At 40.5% G+C, this 21,565-nt stretch overlaps 2 protein-coding genes across 2 annotated transcripts in view; one reads left to right on the plus strand and one right to left on the minus strand.

Annotated features, from left to right (window-relative positions):
- The window catches only part of LOC143106857 (dematin-like), an 88,749-nt gene that overhangs the window by 18,360 nt on the left and 48,824 nt on the right, over window positions 1-21,565 (minus strand). The window lies entirely within an intron of this gene.
- LOC143106223 (uncharacterized) lies at window positions 4,087-5,718 on the plus strand. The gene is made up of 3 exons (XM_076270447.1): window positions 4,087-4,178; window positions 4,695-4,905; window positions 5,069-5,718. Exons 2-3 carry the CDS (start codon window positions 4,716-4,718, stop codon window positions 5,530-5,532), a joined length of 654 nt encoding a protein of 217 aa, XP_076126562.1. The 5' UTR covers window positions 4,087-4,178; window positions 4,695-4,715; the 3' UTR covers window positions 5,533-5,718.

The raw sequence follows: 21,565 nt of genomic DNA on the forward strand, positions 1-21,565 counted from the left end.
ACCCTGACTTTTTTACTTCTTTTAACAGGAAGTAAAGAAAAAAACACAGCCTTTCTGTGTCAAGTGGTGTGACACGTGTATTTGCTTCCAGTGCAGCTACAATTAATCAATACAGTGCAGATATAGTGCAAAACTTCATGTGTAACATTTGAGAGCAGTGGCTGGTGATGAACAGACAGCATGACTGCTTTACTTTGCTTATCCTGGTTTGGGTATTTTGAACATATCTTGTCCAGTATTTCTACATTCTCTACCAATTGCCAGATGATAAATGCCAAATATTGGTAGCCTGTAATCCTAAATAGGCCCATTATAAAGTGGTTGTTCTTCTGGAAAATGCTTTAGGTTGAGTCATATAGGGCTATGTCTTGTGTAAGGATTCTTCTTTAGATTTGTTTAGAAGTGTATGAATACTTCACAAATTGTATATGGCTGAGCTGGTGCACATTACATTTCATACACACAGCATTTCATAGGCTACAGTACACACATCAATTGTCCAGATCATGGCATAATAAAGTAGCCTTAGTTCAGAAAGAGGATGGTAGGCCATAGGCCTAAAAAAAAGATGGTGTAGGTAGTCAATAAAAACCTAATCAAAAACACAAAGGTGTAAAGGAGTAGCCTACAAGCCATACAAGTTAAACTAGTATAGCCTAAATAGGCCTAGACACAAATTTCAAAGTAAAGTCAGCACTATAGTAGTGTAATGGTAGCATACACAAAAATCACCATTCGGTGTATAGGCTACCTCTGTTTTGAAGTCATTTTTCAATTTTCGGTACAGTAAGCCTGCCCTGTAGAAACCGCTAACCTAACATTTACTAGGCCTACTAATTTGCTGATGCGCAACCAAAGGGAACAGTAGGATAATTTGAAAAGATGTCAAGGGACATTCCAGGATTAGAGGACATTATGTGAAACTCAAGGAGAACGGAGAAAAAGGTGGAGTTTCAAAAAATGTGTTTTAGCAATTGTAAAAAAAAGCTGTGTTATTTTGAGCAGTGTATGTATAACCTAAACATGGCTTATTATGACCGCCGCTAGCGAAGCTAGCGAAGCGGTCATATAGGGATTGTCAAAGTTTTTTGTTTTTTTTTCTCGTCATCTACTTCCTGAATTTTTGGTCAACGATACCCGGGACACCGAACCACCGGGGCACATGAAATTTGGTGGGTATGTAGCCCCACTAGACTTTTACGGAAAAATTTCGTTTGGTCCCCGGGGGCCACTTCCCCCCCCCGCGCTGGGCCCCCCGAAACCCAAAAAATGCAGTTTTTCCTAAATAACTACCTGAACCGTGGCACCGAGGATGAATAATTTTTTATGGTATGTTGGTCTCAAGGGCCCACATCAACCTAGCCCATAATCACTCATTTGTGATTTGCACCCCCCCCCGGTAAAAAATGAAAATGCAATATCATTCTGCTTCAATCGCCCCTCTCTTCAGTTAAGGTGTTCAGAACTGCACCAAATTTTATGTGTATGATTAACCTGACATTCTCTGGGGGTATGCCAAGTTTCGTAGAATTTCATCCATGGGGGGGTCTAAAAAAATTAAGTTATGTGTACATTTAGTGACTGTACACTCATTGGCCTGTAGATTGTGGTGCACACATATACACACACACACAGGTACGCACATACCATCAGTATCGGCAATTACAACGGCCGATACATAATTACAAATTCAGTAGGATTAAAGGAAAACCAAAAATATTCATCATAATAATTTGGCTGCATTTCCAGTATTGGCGTCACGTAGTCGTTTGTCCACCAGATGGCGAATCGTTGCAGTGAGAAGTAATTTTGTTGGAAGTTAATCTAAAGTGGGTTGGAAAGACACTACACTTCCTACAAGGACAAGACTGTAGTTTACCGCAGAGAACGTCTAATATGGGGTAGGATGATTTCTGCATGACATGTAATTCCCATTTCTTCTTGAAGCCGAAATAAATCTGAGAATGTTTATCGGACATGCTTGGTTTTTACTGCAGGTAGGCTACGTTAATCTTAAATTATATCAATAGCCTAGTAGGTAAAATAATGTTACCGTTAGCATTGGTTGAGTGATGGAGGCCAATTTGATTATTGATGTATTTGTAGAAAACCATAAATGCGGTTATAGGCTACCAAGAAAATTGACAACAGGAGCTAAGTGAATTAGCCACAGCACGTTCATTACGTGATGGTTTTCTAATGGAAAACACTTATCCTAAACACCGGGCTGGGACATTTAGCTCAAAGTCTCAAAAAGCACCTGAGTCAACGTTCATTCCCAAACACCCATATTCATGGGTTTCATCGGGTCCCTTTCCACAGGTGTATAAAATCAATCATCCTAGGCTACTTCAATCCTCTATTTTCAAAGGTGATTCAAGTAGGGAAGAGCATGGCTCAAAGTAAAGTAACTAGGACTGAAACTACATAAACTCGTCAAAGTGAATAATTTGTGTCAACTCGCCGCAATGTAGATTTATTAACGCACCCGTGATACGAGTGATCTACATCTCCATTTAAACCAAATGTTTTAGAGCGCACGTTGAGAGATGTATCCAGGGCAGGGCTGTACCTATACATATTTGTTGCACGTGCTACAAAAATCATTATTTGCGATGGATGATTTACCAACGTCACCGGTCCAATACAGTTTTGCCTATGGCTATACCGTGAGACTGAGACGTTTTTTGTTTGTTCGAAGTGCGTGTTTAGGGTGTGAGAGGGGAGTCGATGTGCTTTGATTCCAGCTTGGTAGTAGTAGTCTATGCGATTAAAAAACACGTGTGTGTGAAGTATCCAAACAATGATAACGCTTTCATTATGGCTGCTTTAGCCACAGACCTTGAGCTACTGTACAGTGGGTTGGGTTCCATTTAGAAGTGTCAACAGCTGCGTGAAATGTATTACTACTGATATGCAAAACGCCATTGGTTCCAAAAGGAGATTTTATTTGGTTCGCCAGCATAGCCTAGTGACAATTTATGATGTGTAATAGGCCTAGCATAGGGCCTACTTTATATAGCTTATAGTTTGTTAACAGTCACGGTTTTGTCATAACTCCCTCTATGCATGTTTGCATTTAGAATAGCTCTGAAACCGGGTGCGAACACGTCGCAGGGGGGCGCCAGTGCGTGGATATCTCAATCGCAAAATTAAACAATATTTCTATCGGGCGCCTACCATGGACTAGGCTGGGTGAACTCAGCCTGATCTGCCGGCGATTCCTTTTCGATTTCTTTTCGATTTCTTAAAAGATTGAGCTTGGTCTGGCGAAAGCCAGACTAACCATGGACCTCATAGTTGCAAAATGCAAGGGAACATGAATCAGCATATTATTTGCACAAACAATAACGTTCAGTAGCTCTTCAACTTGGCCCGTTAAAATGTGAATGAACAGTCTAGCAACGCATTTCATGAAGGCCCTTTTGGACATGTCAGTTATTTGCACCACTGGGTAAAACGGCATTTTGTTTTAGACTACTTTAATTTGTGCATTGACAATAAAGCTGAATATCATATGAACTAGATGACTAAACGTATGCAGAAGAAACATTCACAAAAATCCATGACATAAACTCTCTTCTTGATAGCTGTTGAAAACTGCATGGAACTGACAGGGATAGTTTTGTTTAATAATAAATAAATAAATACATTATGCTGCTACCTTCTGCTTTTCCCAAATACAATGTAGCCTACAGGTGTACCTTTCATCAGTCCTGTTGCAATGGATGGACTGTGATGAACTGCCCTACTTGTGATTGTTTAGATATTTTAAAGGTTTTATAACAATGCTACAATTTTTTTGGCAAGTGCTACAAATCTATTCACCTTTGCAGCGCCAGTAGGCTACTTTGTGTGCCGCCCGCAAACACACATTCCAATCAAGCATAGACAAAAGTTTCAAGAGTGGGGGATGGAGTAGAAGATGGAGACAAATTCATTAATATGATTTATTTTCGCTGAATGGATGTACAGGACTGAGCAGCGGTCATATTTTGTACCGCTATGCGGTACATCTAGTTAGCGTCTGCAATCGCTACGTTTTTTATAACCACTAGCCTAAGTGAAAGTGAAACCAAAATATAGAAGCTACACAGGGAACGGCCGATAGGACGGGGTTGTTTTCATTCACAGGATTCAAATAAACTTAGTTTTTGACATATCGCGGAACTGCGAAGGTAAGTCTGAGGTTACTTGCTAGGAAAATTGGGATTGACTGCCATGCATAGCCCACTTCAATCGGGTTAATACTAGGCTACAATGTGACAGTTACAGTTAGCTCGGCGGTAGGCTACATAACTCACATTGGTTTCCTATCAGCAAGATCCCCAGTGGGATTGAGCATTTAGTGTAGACATCCGCATTTGAAGCAAAGTTTATTGTTCCTCAGGATGAATAAAGCCTATCTATCTATCTATCTATCTATCTATCTAAGCACTGCACATGCCTGCTGGAAAATATGCACATGCCTAGCCTACTTTCAGCTAAAATTACTAAGCTATTAATAATTCACGAATCAATTGGCACATTATTTGAGACCACAATAGCCTACCTTGCTCGTCTAAGCTATGCAAGGATACTTCTATAGTGTATTTTGTGTTTTTGTGTGTATTTCTGGGGAATCACATGTAGATAGAGTGCACTGCACACCATATGGCAGTTACAGTTGAGTCACTCCTGCCTTATCTCTGCAGCATCCACCGACTGGAGCGGCCATGGCAAATGTGTTCATTCTTCTGCTTGGAAATACTGCAAACGCCCATAGAGAGTTCATACGCCTGGTGGCTCAGAAAGTGTGGGTAAATGAAGTACCAAACATCCAAAAGTGTGACATCATCCTTGCCTTCTGCCCAATTGTCTCTCGAGTGGGAACTGACATTGAGGCTGCCCTTACGAGGATCCCAGGTAAAGTTAACAGATAGATAAATAGATAGATACTTTATTGATCCCCAAGGGAAAATTCAAGGAAATTGAATCACAAGAACATGAGAACATGGAGACGTTGGACTTGCTATGTTAAGTGTCTTCACTCCACAAGTTAATCAGCTGTGTTATCTTTATTTCACAGATATAGGCAAACCTGTCATCCTGGCTGTGCTCCACCACACCTTTGACAGAGACTATGTTGTGCCTAACACAAGTAGGTTTGTACAGCGCCCCAATGTCACCACCGTGGACTGCATCTTCAGTGAAGACGAGGGACTGTTTGCATGCCCTCGGAATGATGCAGCCATAGATACTGTTAAAGACAAATTTCAGCCACGGCAGCCTGCTGGGACGGCTCAGAGCGATTTTACGGCTGCGGTGGATTTTGTCCTGCAGTGTGTCATGTTGCCCCTCACGCTCATTTTTGTCTGCTGGGACCTGCTGTGTGACCTGCTGTCTGACGCTCCACCCCGTCACAGGTCTGCTCTGAGAGACCGCTTCTCAAATACATATGTTCTTCTGCTGGCAGTTGTTTCTGCCTGGGTCGTGGTGGTGATAATCCTCATTAAAATGCTGACCATGTTGTTCACCACTGATTCAGCTTAAATGTGGTTAATACAGAAGAAAGCTTATAGAAGCCCCAGGTTGCATGTGTAGTATGATGTAAAATTATTTTATCAGAGGCAATCACATATATGTTTTTTTGCCTTTCCTGACACCATGGCACTGCCACTGAGGCTGCTGTTTATAATAAGTTTTGTGCCAGGATAAACTTTTAACAACACATTTGAAGACGAATGTTGGACTTATTTACTGTATTTAAATAATCACAAAACCATGCAATTATTATATCAAGGAGAGTATAACTAAACCACACAGTGTCCATTCTGTTGTATTTCTTATGTTTCTGGCATGTCACTAAAAATAAGCCAACAGTCTGTGACATCATAGCATAATCTGCCAGTTGTGCAGCGACATACTACCTTGGGTTATTATCCTGCAGAGTATGACATGTCTTTTCCCTGGTCACAGATGACAGGATAGCAGATATATTCACTGTCACTACAGGAAACACCCTAAACACTGACTTACACGATGTTCCAATCACATTTTCCTCTACACAACAGCTCAGTCTAATTAGGTTGAGGTTCCGAGAGGCAAATTAGTGCTGTGCAAAAAATAATTCACAATTACACTGTACACTAAAGAGATATTACTTTTTGGTCCCCACTTCCCTATAGGAAAAAAATATATGTGTACACACACAATCACTCCAACAAAACTGAAAACTCTAAAATATGAAATAACACATGGGGTATGTTAAACAAAAGAGTGCAAACAAAGCAAATTGTTTTATATTGCTCTTCAAAGCAGCCAACTTTGGCTGTGACGACAACATTTCACATTCTTGGCATTCTGTAAAATTCGCCTTATTGAGGCGGCTGTCAATGTAAACCAATGCGAGGCTACAGGGTACACAAACCAAAGGATTGTTGTGTTCAATGTATCTGCCAGGAGGTGGCGAAAATGCATTAATGATATAGGTATGGCCAAGGGCGTCAGTTTGTTTTTAGAAGTGGTGGGGACAATAACCATAAGCTTGAGTGAGCTCGACCCTCAAAAATATGCACTGATTAACTACCCGAACCGACAAAAAAAAAACAATGTGCCTATAGCCTATCCTTTGCAGTTCATATTGAGGTAGAGACAATGCTTTCTTATTAACTAAACACTAAAACAAGAAGAATTTGCATTTTGGGGAGCCAGGAGGCAGGATCAGCTATTAATGTGACGTGCAACAGGGGCGTGTAGAGTAATAGTCGTAGGCCTTATTATTCGTTATGCGTGGGCCTTCAGATGCAGCAGTGTGATTTCCAAAACCATGACGGGAGAACCGACTGCACTTTGGTTAGCTTGCATTTGCTTTGCTGTTGCTTAGAATGTTAGTTTCTTGCGATAGATGTCTTCAGACAATAAAAAGTCATTTGGAAGGGAAATTAACGTTTTTCATGTGACGTATTCTAGGTTCTATAAGAGAAGAAGAAGAGAAGAGCCCCCTGCTTTGGCCGTGATTTGAAAATCAGAGGTTCACAGGCTCAGGTGTTTAACAGTAGGCCTAGGCGCACTGTTAGCAGTTATGCTGTAGGCAGTGAGATTATTAGGCATTGCATCCTGTTACTCTGTTTGGAACATCAGTTCGGGTTGATAAGATTCAGTTAATGCGAGTATGGGTCGTCTCAAAGTTTGGGACAACCAAACAGCAGAGTAGGCAAAGCAAATCCTAATTGTTAGGTTATCAATAGCTGTCTTTTCTCTAGGCCTAGGCCTATCGGAAATCGCGACATAAGCTCATTGGTTTCTTTTTTCTTTTCTGTCTTGTTTGCGTGTTGGGTAGTGAAGCGAAAATGCATTTAAATCAATGTACATAAGAGCCGATATGCCCAGATCTGCTGTAAAGGTATTTCTGTCCCACCCAAATTTGCTGAACTACTTGCGAAGTAGCCTATTCATCACATGTATCACACGAAAGAGTTTTTTCTCAGCTTTTAAATGATGTTGGTGGTTAGTTGTGGTAAACGGTTCGCGAGAAAAGTAGCCTAACTTTAATTTAATTATATTTTCTGCGCCCGTCTCCCTATTCATCTTGGCTTCGCGAACTTTCCCTCAGCACATGACAAACCATATATCAGAATAAACCGTAGACCTTACCGAACACAAAGGTGTAATTAAAGTTTAAAGTTTTAATTAAAGTTTAAAGCACTCCCCTGTACAGTTAGCCATTCCAGAGTAATCCGGATTTAAATTTGCAGCAATGTCTATGCATGTCTCCAACTTTGGGGTTCACAATGTGTTTCAATTGTTCAATAGGCCTACATGATTTTAGGCCTATAACAGGTCAAATACAAAATAAATGTTACAAATATCGCCTAGATATCTGTAAACATTACAATTAGAGGATCTAGCCTACATATAGGGCAGACCGACGCTCATGAGTTCATGCTTTGTTTTATCGCTGGATTGCAACCGATTGCATTCCGAGCTACAGTCAACTCTAGCAGGCATTACATGACTGGAGGGTCGGGTGGGTGCGGATCGACGCTCCTGACGGACGGGTCGGGTGGGTGCGGATGTTAAAAAACCTTAACCCCGCAACACTACTCCACACATATCCAGGCAGGTGTGCATGCTGTGAGGATGTCATTGTGCGAGCCTATCGCATGGTTTAGACTCGATGATTTCGGTATGTGGGGATTTTTTCGGTCGCAATTGGTTTGCACATTTTTAGTGGTGGGGACAAAATTCAAATTATAAATAGTGGTGGGGACATATCCCCCCCGTAATCTACGCATATGGGTATGGCACCCTGTAGCCTCGTTTTGGTTTACACAATGAACCAGGCGAATTACTCCTTAAATTAGGTAGAACGGTTTCCCAAAAGTCAACAGTGTGCAAAGCAGTCATGAAGGTAAACGGAAACTACTTTGAAGGTTCATAAAACATACTTTGTTTTATTCTGTTAAAAACTAACTAGATTTGCATATTCTTCATTCTGTAAAATGTGTTTATGTAAAATAAAAGAATACATCAACTAATACATAAAAAAGAACTTGTAATTGTTGCAAGGAATTGCGGTCATGGAACAAAAAGAATAAGGAAACAACAGTAAGCACAAGTGGATTCATAGAACAGAGCATGAAAGCAAACGCCTCATTGGCTGTGCAGACCATCAGAAAGAAAAGTCTACTGAACAAACCTGGGCTTGTCACATTACTGTGAGCATGCCATGAAGTCAGAGTACTTCAGAAGAACTAAAAGCTGAAGCTTACCTAAAACAATTACAAAAAAACCTCAACATTCCAAAGGTGCACTCCTCTGTAGGTCAATATCCAACCAAAAGGTATGTTGAATGTTTTAATCTATCATGTATCATGATACTGTACAGTATGTCTGTGAGAGTCCATGAGATGATGGGCATGCGGAGGGCTTTTCTATGTTGGCAGATATACGGTTATGTTCCTCTATCAGGTTTTAGTTGATGGAATAATTTGTTCTGTTGGTGGTGTATAGACTCATATGTGTGTCTAGGCAGGTCTAGGTAGCAGTGATCAAAGGGACTGGTTTCATTAATCAGTGTTCATTTGTTCCTGTACAGTATTGTATTAAAAATCTTCTACAACTTTTGCTGGTGTGTAGTTTAATTATAACATTAAAACATTAATTGAATGAATACAGTGAAAAGTACAGTTTAAGCAGGACCATGTGGAGGGTAGTGTATGGAATTTCACAAGTAGTCTCAAGCTAAGGCGTTTGTTTCACATTTAAAAAAAAGATGTTTTTTAATACTTCAAAATTTGATTGATGAACCTTCCATTTTTCAGCAGCCATTTTATACAAAATCTGTTTTGGTTCTTATCGAGAGCTTTTACTGCCTTAATATATCTGATTTTGTTTACCATGCTCGGAGTTTGGTGCTGGGCTGGTGGGTGTCCTATTTCCGCCCATTCGTTAGACCGAGAATTGTCGATGCAAAATGAAACTGGAGCGGTTTTGTACATGCAGCCTTACAACTGTTTACAGCTCTTCGAATCACTGTACAATGTATTTTTTAGTACAGAGATTATTTAGATACCATCATAGGGTGGGCGCTTGTGTTTCTTTAGAAATTCACCATCTTGGTTTGTATAGAAATTAATATTAAGTGGTACATAGACCTACACGTAAAAGGGCAAAATTAGAGCACGAGCGGAAACAGGGCCCAGTTTCCCGAAAGCATCTTAAGCCTAAGAGCGTCGTAAAGTCCCTCTTACGAACGTCTTAAGATTTGCCGACTGTTTCCCAAAACCATCGTAGCTTAAGAACGTCGTGAAAACACTCGTAGATCTACGAGTGCTCCAGAGTACTTCTCACTGAGGTCACCAACAGGACATACAGAGTAATTACAACTTAGAATACATAATCCAATTTACGTTCCCATTCTTTATTGTGTTTATCTGTGATGAATCAGATTTTAACGTGCAAAATAGCATAGCCTACATTTAATGGTCATAATAATGTGATGAAAAGCGGACAAAAATGCAATCAAGTTATGAAACGAGACGTTGCCAGAATAGTTTGCCATTATCTTTGCTAAGTGAAGGCTATATTTTATTAGGCCTATGAGGTAAAAGCAGAGAAAGGAACATGTGGTTTAGTCTGTAGGCCTACTGCATCAAAATCTAAGCCTACACATTTCCTCACTTTCTTACTCGACTTCTTTCTTATCTTCAAACGTGTTCTTAAGTGACACCGCGAAGGATTATTGCATTGTGCAACAATCTAGGCCTAATCTTAAATAATTACAATTATTTATGTTTGAGTGTGGTATATAACCTAGCCTAGGCTACTCGGGATGCTTACATGCAGATGTCAAAGTGTTTCTATTTTCGTATTGATGTGAATTAATGTGTAGATCCAAAGCTTAAACAGTAGGCCTATAGCTGTGACGTGCAGTCACCTGACATCACCATCAAATCAGAGGATATTTCAGAACTATTAACGTGGACAGATCCCCTTAAGAGCATCTTTAGAGCAGTGCACGCGCGTTTACGCTACGAGCATGTTCGGGAAACAGTCGGAAAAACCAAAAGAACGATTATAAGATGAATCGTAGAAAACCCTCTTAAGAGCGTGTCTCCGTCGTTATCGGGAAACTAGGCCCAGGTTTGTGTCAGTGTGCTAGTGTCTAAGCTAATGCACCTCACTTCCTAACAATCTTATGTGTATACCTCCAGGGTAAAGTATGCCGTCTGTGTACACTATCACTACTGGTGAAACACTGAACACCCACAAAAGCTTCAAGTAACATCTCCCTTGGGGTTCGTGCAAAAATGTGTCTAACAGCAAAGACTGTGATGTCATCCTCGCTTTCTGTCCAGTCACGTCTTGAGTCGGAACTGACATTGAGGCAGCGTGGCAGCAAGAGGACAAATCTGCACAATTACCATCTGAATCCTCACAAAATTTGGAGATGAAGGCCTCACATGACACAGGATCAAACATAGAAAGGAATGATGCAATGGATGGAAAGGATAAACAGCCTGATGAGAAAGAGACAAGCAATTTAATATATCTGCTGCTCATTTTTCCCCTTTTGATTGTATCACTATGTTGTGTCTATCACCATTATATTCTATCTTATCTTCCATCTGATATTGACTTATTCAATAAAGCGGAGCAACACGAGCAACAGGCGCAAAATGAGGCGAGGCCAGAGGAGGCTCAAAATGATGGGACAAGGGAGGCTCAAAATGTGTTGCAGAGGCGTTGCAGAGGCAAACCTACCCACAACCCGCAATATTACCTGTAAATCTCACGCGCACCCGCCCGACCCGCAGGTCATAAGCTGGTCCACGCAACACTACTGCACAGCACTGCTTTGTGTCGCGTCCAGTCAGGATACTCCAATTGAAAACAATGCAATTAAATGGATTATATAGCTAATGTTTGCTCGCATCGCTGTCAGGACAATCACAGAAAATACAATAGTCCCATTGCGAGTAGTGAGTGTAATAAAGCCACGATTGACAGAATTCCAGTGACGCCATTTAATGTGTAGTTTCCCACAGGATATATATGAACAGATAGTAGATGTAGTATCCTTTGAGCTAAGACTAAGTGATTTGTCCGTTTTGTACTTATCTGTTATTATGCATTTTCCAGTTTTCCCCAGCTGTGTGTGAAATCTAATATGTTATACGCAATCAGTGTATTTCTATGTGAATTTTGTGTTACTATCAGGATCCCTCTGCCCTCATTCCTTACTTTAGCTCTGTCTTTATCACCAATAACAACTTACTAAGTTTACTGCTTATTAAGTAAAAAGCAAGACCCTGTGTAAGACTTTACAGAGGCATATTTAGACCCTTACTACTTTCAGTGTCCTACAGAGTGTACAAAAACAAAATAATTCTGGGCCCCCAAAAATGGTAGATAGGCTTCATTGGTACTTCACTTCATTGGTAGACTTCCGAGGGCCCTGACATTTAAAACGAGACATTGAGAACTGCAGAGAAAAAGCACTGGTAGTTTATTTACAAGGCGATTTATACAGACAGTACCTTCAGGAAGTTTACCGTTCGCCGCCATTTTGAAGTTGGTCACGATAAGTCGAGCGACGAGTACGAATGAACAGGTATGATAAGGGATCAGATTCCAGAAATAATTCTGTGGATTCCGTGGAATAATGCATGGATTCCAGTTGCTTCCAGTAGCAGCAACTGGAATCCATACAGGTAGTCTCAAGCTAAGGTGTTTGTTACCCACACACCATCTTATGGTGTGCACACTTCATAAGTCCTCCTTGATACTAGGGTAAGAGGATATTTATGATTTTATTGTTTATGTCCAGGTTGGTGGCACATCGACCACTCCAGCTATGCTATGTCAATCCACAGAGATGGAGTACTGATACACATTGTCAAATATTACTCCAATACAATTATAAGTTGCAAAGTTAAAATTGAATTTACTTACTTTAAAAAATAGGGCTTTGGTTTGTCACTAGCACTGTGTATTCATTCACACAAGTGCATTCACACTGATAATTATGACAAAGTGCGCTGCAAATACATGGATGGTGAACTCATAACAGTCAAAAAGTTTTCACTTTTCGCCCTCAATGATTGCCATCTTGGTTACATTGTAGAAGGGGAGGGAGCATGATTATAGAACACTTTACAGTGTTGAATTACTAATGGTCTAAAAAAATATTATCACTTTTATATTGGTATAACAAATAACTGTATATTTTTATCTAATGTAATGTTTATACTGCAATGTGTGTGCGTGTGTGTGTTGGGGGGGGGGGGGGCATTTTCAGTTGTAAAGACATACCATACATAACATGTGGACTGACAGAAATAATAGTCTGCATGCATGATTATCGTGCTATGTGATGTTTAAAACACAGCTTTGAGGTGTATAATGGCTTATAATGTAGTGGAGCAACATATATGGGGACATTGTGCACTATGGCTCCAATCATACCAAAATGCTTGGAGGAGAATGCACTGTAGTTCTGCATCTGTCAGACAACAAGTGGGATTAGGTGCCATTTTACCATATACTGAAGCTTAACATTTGTGTTTCATTGTGGCCAGGTAGTATCCCATGTTTTCTGGCTGGTTTGTAACTTGGTCTTTTTACAGTAGGCTACTTGATGACATGGACTAACTCAAACATTTCTCCACATTCATCAGCTAGCTAGCTGGCAAATAAGCCAAGCTAAGCAGCAGATGGAATGCAGATGGAATGGTTCTTCAAGAACTGAGTGAAGTGATTCAAGTTGTGTTCAGGGAGTCATAGAATGGTTGAACGGAGCATTATCTTGTTCTGTGATGTTAACACAGAAGGTATGCAACTTTGGTCTGTCCAAAAAATGCTCAGATGTTTTTTTTTTAAAGTGTCCAAAGCCACCCCGGTTGACAGTAATAACCAAAGATTCCTATGACGTAACTAATCTATCTTGCTCCGCTCTAGAATTTATAACGTAACGGTAGATTTGCCTAGAGCTCTGTTCTAGAATCTTTGGTAATAACGTTATGTAATCAGAACAGATTAGGCAAATTTACCGTTACGTTATAAACTTTATCTTTCATACCAGCACAAACTTTTCCTTTCTATACCCTGGAAAAATACATAAAAGCCTCGACATGTTTCGATCTAGTGATTTTCACCTCTTGAAATTGATTTATTCTCGTTTTAAAAGAAAGAACACAGCGAAGCAATGGAAAATGCCATCTCTGGTTCGGTTGTTTAGAACAGAAAATCTGGTTGCCAGGACAACGTGACGTTTTCAATTTAGTACTCTATTACTGCTTTAAAGATGAACTGAACTGGAATTTGAAGTAAAGGTGATATAACAGATTAATTTTATTTCTTCTCATTGGTACAATGATTAAAATGGCTGAATTTATTAAAAGGGATAAAATTGTACGGTGAAAGTGTTGTTGTTGTTACACGGGCGCAGCCATGTTGGATTTCAACAATCGGCTACGTCACTGGCATGGTAAGGTAGTCTTCTCTAGCACTAGCAGCCATAGCAGATAATGAGTCTGAGGCTAGCTGACATGGCTGAGGAAACCAACATTAAAGGCAATTGAAAATGTAGTGGAGTAAAGAGTAGATTATTGGCTCAAAAATGTACTTGAGTAAGACTAGAAGCATCATTTTGAAAAAGGAAAGTTGCCGTTCCTTGAAAAAAATAGGCTACTTTTTTACTCACGCGCGTTACTTGTAACGCGTTAGGCTACTACCCACCCCTGCAAATGGGTTTGATCTCGCTTTCTCCGAGCCATAGGCTACATCAGTGTTTCCCAAACTTTTTTTCTGGGGACCTACTTTGACAGGTGACAGACAGGTGACAGACCATCGCGACCCATCTCACTTCAGATCTAACATGCAACCTGCATGCAATCATATTGTTTTAGGCCACAGGTTCTCAAACTTTTCTTGGGGGTATTCTTGCATGCTACGCAGTCGTCACTCTTCAGCATAGTAAGCTGTTCCTATATTTCTAAAGAGAGATGTTGTAGGCTACGTTGCATTGCAGACAAATAGATCCATAACACCGTCAATTCCTTTGTAAACATAGCAAGTAACTCAAGTCGTTATATTGTAGCCTATTTGTGGAGGTTTCTTTATTTGGAAAGTTGAATCCGCATTTTCCTTTGGAGTTAAATGTTTGTTTGTAGGCAGTATACCAATGCTGTGTCTTGATTTTGTGGCAAGCTTCAAACCAGCATGCATCACGTCAAGTCAGATCTGAGCAGATCTGCATGAGAATAAGAAAATGCATGTATGTTTTAACCTTTGTTGTGGCATCCGTGTTTGTCACACATTCCGAAGGCAAAGCACATGAACACTCACTGTGGGAAAAACAAAGTAATCACGGGGGCGGTCCTTGTCATTCCCAGCTGCCATGAATGCACCAATAGCCTACAGCAATCCCGACAGTGCATCTCCTTGCTCAGTGTTGTGTTGTCTTATTGGCTACCCGCCAACGTGGCAGGTAGATTGACAGTTTCACCCACCAATCACAAAAGTTACCCGCATTTGGTGTGTGGGCTGGTGCCAATTTCATGCCCTGTTTGTGTGTATAAAATATGCTGCAGCTGTTGCCTATAGAACTTCTCAGGTCCTACCATGCCAGTGACATCATCGAAACTGGCAGCGTTATAATAGACCTCTCTGGAATAAGTCCCGCCTCCGAAACATCCGGATCCACCCAACTCAACAGTGCATTATATTAGCCTACTATTTAAATGGACATTTTAAACACTTTCCTCTCGTTTTCCACCTCGCAAACTCTAGACTACAATAAAAGCGCATTATCTTTTGACTATTGCAAAAGCCTCTTGTTCTGATATTTATTCATTTCACATTTTTACAACAAAGCTTGTCACAGCCTTGGTATACAGCCTACAAACAAACATTTAACTCCAGAGGAAAATAATGCGCATTCAACTTAATAAGAAATCCAAATAAAGAAACCTCCACAAATAGGCTATCAACGTAGCCTACAACATCTCTCTTTAGAAATATAGGAACAGCTTACTATGGTGAAGAGCATGCAAGAATACCCCCAAGAAAAGTTTGAGAACCTGTGGCCTAAAACAATATGATTGCATGCAGGTTGCATGTTAGATCTGAAGTGAGATGTGTCGCGATGGTCTGTCATTTTTAAGTGGGTCCCCAGAAAAAAGTTTGGGAAACACTGCCTTATAGGATAAATTTAGTCAGATGTTATGAATCAGTGTCTCCCCTGTATAATAGGCTAGAACTAGTTGATAAAAAAGGATTTTCATATCCAACACTATCTAACTGCCTTTTCCAAATATGTAGCCTAAATTACTGAAACATTTTGTGAAATAACATAGGCTACCAGAGACACTAGGAAAATATATAAGGGCCTGTCATGCAGTTGGTAGCACCACACATAGGTTAGTCTATTACAGGGCTTAAAGCAAGGACATTTTCTGTGAAGTTAGGCTGTCAGACATTCTTTTAAGATTTAATATTAGGCCTACTTGCCTACTTCCAAATATCGCCCCACTCCTCAATTCAAGCACAGTGATTTTAACAGTTAGCCTTGCTTTGATTTAAGCATTAAGACTGTTGGGCAAAAAAAGTCTATAGTATTGTGCCACCGGCCATAAATCAATTTATAAAGACAATGTCATTTTTGAAGGAACCGTTTTAGAAAAGCAATAAGCCACTCGAGTCCATAGGTTAGGCCTACACTGATTTTAGAACAGCTAAGGGGGGGTTTAGGCACTCCGCTTGCGTGAGGTGCCTAACAACGCCTATTGCAGTCTATTGCAGTCATGGAACCAAAACAATGAGGAAACATAACACTAAGCACAAGGGGGAGTGGATTCAGGGAGCAACACAGGATCAGTTTCACTTTCTGATTCCCAGAAATGAAAGCACCAATGACAACGCTCCTCAAACAGAACAGCGGATGAAAGCTAACACCTCATTGGCTGAGCAGTCCATCAGGAAGACGAGACTACTGAACAAACCCGGGCTTGTCACATTACTGTGGGCATGCCATGCCATGCCGTGAGCACTTAAGAAGAACTAAAAGCTTAAGTTTACCTAAAAGAATGACAACAAACTCAACATTACGAAGGTAGATCAATATCCAACCAAAAGGTACGCTTAATGTATTATGATACTGTTGGCCAGATGTACTAACGCTTTTGCGCCCACTTAGGCGTATTTGTTTCGCAATGTGTAAAATCATTGCGAGGTATGTACAAACAGGCCGTAATGATGTAAAAGCGCAAACTGCCTGTCGCGGGAGTTGAAAATGGCAAATTCCGAATTTCTTGTCATGCATATGGATTCATGTGAGGATCCAGGGGAAAGTTAGCCTAGAAATCTAGACTTGATGCCAGGGCTAGTCTAGCAACTCTCCGTTGACTTGTGAGCTCTAGAAATCGAAACTAAATCTGGCATTGAAATCGTGTATAGAGTCGTTTGTTGGGCTTAACATAATGATTGATGGCAGAGTTGCAACGGTTTGGCTTGAATTCCCTGCTACTTGAAAACTAATATCCTATTGCGTCCTATTGCGTGCAGAGGGAATTTGAAAGACAACTGATTATCCCGACCCTCGGGCTGAGCACTGCGAACGGTGAGTGCCCAGACCCTACATTATAATGTGGGTCTGGCTCGCCAGGCTAGGGGAAAGTGGGAGTTTAGCGTAAAAAGATGGGAAGGGAAGAGTAAAGAGCGCTTAATTATGTAGGCCTATTCCGCGGTATGTACAAAGACTGTTCCTGAAAGCGCACGTCTATTCTGCGCCTAAATACTTCCGCCTTGTAAAAGCAGGTGTTAATCCAAATTGCAGTTCAATGCGTCAATAAGAGAACCTTTCAAAGACATCAGAATCACTATTTAGAGCACCAGTTTTGTAAGTCTTTGTACTATCAAAAGTAACCTTAACGTGGGCCTTTCGAATGTCTTACTTTCATCTTCATTATCTCCATGTTTGTTGACATCTTATGTATGGTATTATTTCATGATCGCTAAACGTTTGATTCTTTTTAATGTTGGTATCAGTTAACTTCATTCAACTGCGCTTGTAGCCTACTGTATAGCAGGGGTCTCAAACTCAAATGAGCTGGGGGCCACTTCTGCCAATATCATCTCGTTGGAGGGCCACGTCAGTGTTAAAGAATAATACAAAAAAGGACGGGTATTTCCTAAAATGCAATGTTTTTTTTTTTTTTCAAATACTGTATTTTCAAACACAAAACTACAAACAGAAAGTGCAAGACTTTTTATATATTTTTAGACACCTGTGCTAGCAACCTTAGCTTATAAATAAAATAATGATTAAATAAATATTAATACAAATTATAAAAACAAACAAAAAAGCATAAAAACAGGTAGGCCTATGTGTGTGTTTCACACCAAATAAAAATATTTTCCTCTCATAACTGTTTTAAACCTGGCAAACTAGGCGTCAGGGTTAAGAAAGCAACATTGGATTTTTATATCAAAATTTCAAAAGGCCATGGCTTGAAAGTGGTCAGAGATAAAGTCCTACTGTAAATGTAAAAATCTTTGAGTATAAACAAAAGTTTATGAAGGGGGTACATTTACCCATCTAATTTGCCACTGGATGGCAAGCAAATTATGCACCTTTCAGTAAATACTAGATGAACATATTTGAGCAGATTTACTTTCTTTTTTTGTCACATTACCCACAACAAATTAACAGGAAAACACCTAAGATGTATACCAACGATAGTAAACTATTACTAGCCTATAACGACAAGGCCTACAATAAAGTATCCTGGTCAAATCAGTTCCTATATCGCGGGTGACTTTGTAGTTCTTCAAAGCCCTATTTCTACAACCCCTGCTGTCTGTACCACGTCCATTACGGACACTATCATCACGATTGCCACTGCAACCTCCAAGCTATGTTGGGCAGAGGGTCGAAATAATGGTATGCTTAGTGGACACAGTGGTATACGCGAAAAGACGCACCTCATTCGCTTACGTGTCATTACAAATGCACGTCTTCGTGTTTCTCGCGTGTAATACAAGTATTTCCTGAAAACGTTGTTGCAGCGATTTTGGTTTGAATCAAGCTCTGGAGAGTACAAATGAGATTTGTCACCGTACTTGGATCTATCGTCTATTTTAATCATATCGTTGTTTGTCGCAATTGACCGATCCCAAGCCCCGCCCCCTTTTACTATGTCACAATGAGGACTTCGGAGGACCTCGGTCAACCTCGGTCAATTTTGAATTTTCTATTGTCCGTTCTGTATGACAATACGCCAGTTATGCGAATGCTATAATGCTTCTTTTGTGAGTAGCCTAAGTAACTAAATAACTAAAGAGCTCAAAAAGGTTCAAAGATAAGCCTGAGATACTTGTAGAAGTGACATCCGATATCCTGACCGTGCGTTAACACACATAGGCCTAACTTTGCATAACTTTGGATAGGCTGCTACTTTTCAGTAAAGAAATCTGAGTGTGTACGAAAATGTTCCCTTTATTTGTGTTCATAACTACACACAAAAACATAACTAAATCTGGTTTCCACTGATGAAACGACAACATACGCCCACGCAAAAAAAATATAACTTGCAGGAACTAAACTCGCATTCATACGATTGGAAGAAGCGCAAAAGGCTACACCTTCAATCACGTATCGCCTTACACACATCAAGAACATACTTTCAGCTTAACTACATTGCCATGTCTAACTTGGGATAGAAGACTGTTGACAGAAATAAGCTAATGATCATTTTTTCAACAAACTCAATAATAGCCTACTGCGATGCATTATTGATGGCTGAACGAGAGATAGCCGTCTTCTAAAGATCGAATCATGTGCAGAATTCAAAACTATGCCTTGCTATAGGGCAGGCTATGCAGTCTCGAAATCGCCAATAGGCTATTAGACCTAGCCTACTACATTTCCCACGTTTAAATTAATTAAAGCATAATGATGAAGTCTAGTGCAAGACAAACCACGTCTGCAAACTGCAGATATGTCATGCGTGGTATGGGTTTGAACTCGGAGTGGTTTCTTTTCAATACACTTGTATCATGTTTATTTGAACTCTTCCTTCCAAAGCACCCATTCAAAATAATAAGTAGACTCGACCTACCGAAGAGAAGCTATCTCTCCACCTCCCCAACATGAGCTGCTTAACGTAGTCACTCTCCCAAGTTGCGTGAACTTGGATCTGCAGCACTTGGTTCCGTCTTACTAATCCTCGAAATATGGTTAGATTTGGTTATGGACACGTCAACACCATATTTTTGCACAGACCTGTTTATTGAATCAGAGTCATATCTGCAGCAAATAAGGTAAACTACCTGCTCGTGATAACGTGCTAATTGTTTATCCCCAGTTAACATGCATCCCATTAAGATCCACACCGGTTTGGTTTGTCCTCAATTTGTGGTGTTCCACCTCGTTGATAACAGCGGACATTGTGAATGTGTCCATCTGCATACTGAAGGCCTTTCTGACCTCTGTTTTTTGAATATATCAATATTACTTGACGCCCAGAAATCCAGCATACACTGTTGCACTCGGCTAAAAGGGGCTGCGTCCCCATGTTGAACACGCGTTCTCGCACACTTTCCTGCAAACTTGTCCGACTTAGCAACAGTAACTATGGGACTGACAATGGGAGGAGGGGCTTGGGATCGGTCAATTAAAAATACCCTCAAGGGCCGGATTACATTATTATTTTGACATAGGTCGCGGGCCGGAATTGGGCCGGACGCGGGCCGGATTTGGCCCGCGGGCCGGGAGTTTGAGACCCCTGCTGTATAGGCTCTGCCATTCAGTTGTGGACGTTCGCAAATGTACGTAGGCTACATCTGGCCCTGAATGTCTTTGAGAATCCATGTTATGACAGGCATGAAGATGAGTTGTCTATGTTGGCACTGCAAGGATACGGTTATGTTCCTTTATCAGGTTTCAGTTGATGAATAAATTTAACAAACAACTAATGCCTACCTCAGAGGCTGTCTTAGTAAACTTTTTCTTCTGTTGGTGGTGTAGACTCTTATTTGCACGCATGTGTATCTGTACAAAGCACACTCATCTCTGAGCTATATTAGGAAAATAATATTACCTCAGAGGTCTAGGCAGCAGTGATTAAGGGACTGGCTTCGTTAATCAGTGTTCACTCTATTGTTCCTATACAGTAATGTTCTATAAATGTTCGTTCTACAACTTTTACTGGTGTGTAGATTAATTACCCAGCACAATAGTCCAGACATGCAGTCGACTTCAACCGATAATTGAAACATTAATTGAATGAAATTGAGTGAAAAGTATAGTAGGCTACAGGTAGTCTCAAGCTAAGGTGTTTGTTACCAACCGTCCCGAATTGTGCGGGACATCCCGTGTTTTGGGTGATTTTGACTTGTCCCGTCAGGGACAGCTCCAGTCCCAATTTTCAGTAACAGCTCAGCGGCCTTGTTACTGTAGGCTAGCCTAACTAGGCTACTGTAAACGCACAAAGTTTCCAGTGCCGACGCAACCACGCGCATCTCGCACTGTGCGCACGACACCAAGGGACAGAGGGGCACCACAATTTACCAAGAGAAACTTTACTGCAAACTGCTTTTCACTCTTGATTACAATGTCAAAATGCAGCAACAGCATCTTACATAACGATGATACTTTATGGGTGCTCTCAGTCTCCATTTCTTATGCGTTATGCTACTCGTTTTAATTGGGAACGAGAGGGAGAGAGGGTGGAAGTTTCCAGCTGGCTAGTCATTGTTGGTAATTGATTTCACCTTTTTAATATAAGAAACTTTTAAAAGGAAATCATGAGAACAACGAAAACAACGCGAGGAGATTGCGGAGTTATCCGGTTCACACTAGGCTACTGACCATTTATAAAATGTGAGGGCACTTTGACATAGGCTGCAGGCACTGTGATTTGGACTGTGAAAGAATATGAAGAGTGGTCTTTGACTTTGTGTAATGGAATTGAATTGGTGAGTCTTGAAGTCTTCAATAATCCGTTTCCCTTAACTAAGCATTTACATATGCCAATTGAAACACTTTCCACTCATATAGCTAGGTGGCTATCGGTTCATA

This window comes from Alosa pseudoharengus, unplaced genomic scaffold (assembly GCF_046254945.1).
Source record: "Alosa pseudoharengus isolate Yale_2024_CS ecotype anadromous, Long Island Sound unplaced genomic scaffold, YU_APseudo_1.1 YU_APseudo_1.1_scf_6, whole genome shotgun sequence".
Lineage (NCBI taxonomy): Eukaryota > Metazoa > Chordata > Actinopteri > Clupeiformes > Clupeidae > Alosa > Alosa pseudoharengus.

Excerpts from the sequence above, each read along its gene's own strand:
- LOC143106223 (XM_076270447.1), top strand. The coding sequence starts at position 4,716 with ATGGCAAATGTGTTCATTCTTCTGCTTGGAAATACTGCAAACGCCCAT. Across the intron at positions 4,906-5,068 it reads TGCCCTTACGAGGATCCCAG|ATATAGGCAAACCTGTCATC; the intron begins GTAAAGTTAACA and ends TTTATTTCACAG.